Consider the following 3,357-nt stretch of genomic DNA (forward strand, 5'->3'; position numbering starts at 1 on the left):
GTAAAGGAGGAGGAGGGGGGGGGGGGGGAAGAAAGGGGGGAGAAATGCCGTGTCAGTGACATCCTACCGGCCGGGGCTCACCCCTGGGGGTCAAGGGACAAATGATCGGATGGCACCTGGCGAGGATGGCCTCGGAGTAGGTCTCGCAGCGAATGAATCGGAGACAGTCACGCAAGAGCGTGGCACTGGACCCGGGAATGTCGAAGGGGATGCTTTTGAGAGCGGCCGGGGGGGCATCCTTTCCAGCGGCTAAGGTGGCGCATGACAAAGCACAAGCCCGGGGTCAGCACCCTGTCAGCACATGAAGTCGGGTCGCCATGCCGGCCATTTCCTATGGCGTCAAAGGTGACGAAAGAACGGGCAATCAAGCGGTCGGGCGTACTTGTCAGCGAGCCACCAGGTTTCGAGTCCAGGTGCTGCTCGATGTTGCGCAGGTATTCGGCCTCGCTGGCCCGCCGACCGGACAGCATGTCGGCCCGCAGGGTTTTGAAGATGTTGATCTGCAAGCAGATGCCCAAGCACGCAAGTCAGTTACCAAGGACACCGGGTGATAGATGCACGTCCGAGGGAGATGGGGAGAAGAGAGGGAGACGGGTAGGAAGGCATGCGGATGGGAGGCCGGGCGCAGCCGGTGGCAGCAGCAGCAGCAGCAGCAGGATGGAGGGGAGAGAGAGAGAGAGAGAGAGCAATAAAAGGAAAGGAAGGACAGCAATAGCCAGGGCATCGGACCATTAGATCGCGCATATTGCTGCCGCGGAAGTAGGCCAGAAGTTGGAACCAGAACTCAAGATGCAACTGCGACGCATTGACCAAATAGAGGTAAACCAGCTCCGCGGCGGTGGAGATGATGGACGCGGTGTCTGTACGTGCCCCAGTGCAGGGTCAGTCATCGATGGAAAGACATGTGAATAAGCAGGACCATCAGGATGCGAGCCAAACGGAGGAAGAGCGCCCGCGTCGCATGCCGCCCACCGCAACGCCCGAAGGAGGCCGCCCATGTCCCATGAGAGCCCCGAACATGGTGATGGCGATGGCGATGGCGGTGGCGATGGCGATGACACCGGTGTGCCAGTGATGACGTACCCTTTTTGCCCCGCAGCGCCAGGAAGCGCCTCTTGATGCTGCTGAACTGCAGGGTCTTTTTGGAAGCCTGGGCATTGGAGAGGAACAGATCCCGGAAGGGCATGCGGCTCTTGGGCAGCGGCCGCGGGGGGTCGTTCCCGGTGAGCGTGACCATGGTGACGAACCCCGGTGGCGGGGCGGTGGATTTCCTGAAGCGCCAGATGATTGAGCAGCAATGCCGAGGTCAGTGGTCGATCGGAGGAACATGCCAGGCCGGCGCGGAGCCATGGTCAAACACAGGGAAGCACGCCCGGCTGGTCGGGCGGCTGGGGCACGCACTTTCGGCCGGTGGACTTTTCCGAGCGCGAGGAGGACTTCTTCTTGGAAGAAGACTTGGAAGCCGTGCGCCGGCGCTTGGTCGGAGGCTCGTTGACTTCGGTCTCGCCGGTTCCGGTACCGGACAGCACGAGCAGGCATGTATGCTTTTGGCCCGGCAGCGGAGCGAAGCTGACCACCAGCTGAAGAGAGAGAGGAAGGAACAGGAGGCAGTCGGGCGTGTGAGTGCAAGGCCTGTGAGGAGATAGAGAGAGAGAAGGGGGGAGAGAGGAGCATGTGTGTGTGCGTGTGTGTGCGTGTGGTCGGAGCGAGAGGAAGCAGGGGTGCCGGCTGGATGGTCGACAGGCAGCCAGTGGTAACTATGAGCAGCACAGCCACCGGGCCTGGGCCGCCCGGGCCGAGCACCGGATCGAGGACATACCTCCTCCTCGCCATCGTCAATGAACGGGTCGGCCGTGTCATACTCATCATCATCGCCGGCGGCCTTGGAAGAGCGCCGGCGCTTGGGCTCGGCATCAGCACCAGCCCGGCGCCGGGGCCGGCTACTGGACGTGGCGGCCGTAGTGTCATTCGTCGCAACCAGCAGGTGCTGAATCTCGCGGTGGTAGCGCCGGAGGCGTTTGCTCTGTGTGCCGACCGATGGCGGGGGGCGGGGGGAGGGAGGTGTGCATGTGCCCGGAGACCCGGGTGGCCAGGCAAGGGAACATACTCGGTGAGTAGGCAGGAATGTAGGCACATGTGAGCCAGAAAGACAGGGCGCACCGGGAAGGGAGTGATCTCCACGAAGTTGCTCCAGTTGAAGTTGTCGAGGCGGAAGATTCGCGGCACGGTAGACGCCAGGGTCGCCGGGCGGTGAGCCGCCGAGAAGGAGGTCAGCTGCGCCTCATTCGGATCATCTACCACAGACAGGTCCTCGCCGGCCTCCTCCTCTTCGGCACCGGCCTTCGACGAGGTGGCAGCCGCCGGGGAGGGCCCGGCAGCCTGCGGCTGACTGCTGGCCGCTGCCGTGGCATCAGCCATGCGGAACATGCTGGACAGGGTGACTTGGCCTTTGACCGTGGGCGCCAAGGGGACCACACCGGCGGTGGCGGCCACAGCCGGAGCGCCAGGAGCAGCAACAGTGGGAGCAGCAGTGGAAGCAGCAGCAGCAGCAGCAGCAGCAGCAGCAGCAGCAGCAGCGGTGGCAGGATCATTCGCAACTGCGGCAGCAGTGCCGGCGACCGGCGCCGAGGGAGGTGAGGGGGCAGTCGCGGCAGATGCCGCTGCTGCTACTGCACCCGAGGCGGATACATTCATGACATCGGAAGCAGCTGGCACATCACCCGGCGCGGCTGACCCTGCGGTCGCCACCGATGGCAGCAGGGCCACCGGGTCGGCGGCAGGCTCGGACCCCGTCGGCAGGCCCAACTCCTCCGGCTGCCCGGCCGCACCGGGTGATGGTGGCTTGGCCAAGCTCGAGACTGGGAGCGAGGAGGACACCACCACGGTCCCCGGCCCGGGCAGGGGGGGCTCCCCGAAACCGGGCTGCTTGGCTGCCGGCTGCTCCGACGAGAGGGACATGTACCCCAGCACCGGAGCCGCATGCATCCCTGGCAGGGACTCCCACGCAGAGCGGATGACCCGCTGCGGAGGACGCGTCACGCGTAGACCCCCAAAAGGCAAGGCCACGCGCATGTGGCCGGACCCCGTGGCACCCGGCCCGGGGAGGTCGACCGACGCCAGAAGCGTGTCATCGGTCGGGATGGAGTGGAAATCCGAGGACATCGGCAATTCGGCGGCCAACTGCCGCTCAATCAGAGTGATCCGCTGGGACAGGACATGCTGCTGTGAGGGGGGCATGAGCGCCGGGACCGGGCGTCGGACGCCAGCGCCATCATCATCCTCGTCATCCTCATCCAGCTCATCATCCTCATCGTCCTCCAGGTCCACCTCGATGTCGCCCTCGTCCTCCTCGTCCTC

General features: G+C 64.7%; 1 protein-coding gene across 1 annotated transcript in view; it reads right to left on the reverse strand.

Moving 5' to 3' along the window:
• H696_00381 (hypothetical protein) overlaps nt 1-3,357 on the reverse strand; it is a gene marked incomplete at its 3' end in the record, with an annotated part of 7,167 nt that overhangs the window by 2,126 nt on the left and 1,684 nt on the right. The window contains exons 3-9 of the mRNA XM_009494229.1: nt 2,161-3,354; nt 1,820-2,023; nt 1,402-1,580; nt 1,084-1,271; nt 730-860; nt 383-500; nt 117-249 (exon numbers count right to left, since the gene is read on the reverse strand). Coding sequence (XP_009492504.1) covers nt 117-249; nt 383-500; nt 730-860; nt 1,084-1,271; nt 1,402-1,580; nt 1,820-2,023; nt 2,161-3,354 — 2,147 coding nt within the window. The remainder of the gene's footprint in view (nt 1-116; nt 250-382; nt 501-729; nt 861-1,083; nt 1,272-1,401; nt 1,581-1,819; nt 2,024-2,160; nt 3,355-3,357) is intronic.

Source organism: Fonticula alba (assembly GCF_000388065.1).
Source record: "Fonticula alba strain ATCC 38817 unplaced genomic scaffold supercont2.1, whole genome shotgun sequence".
Classification (NCBI taxonomy): Eukaryota; order Rotosphaerida; family Fonticulaceae; genus Fonticula; species Fonticula alba.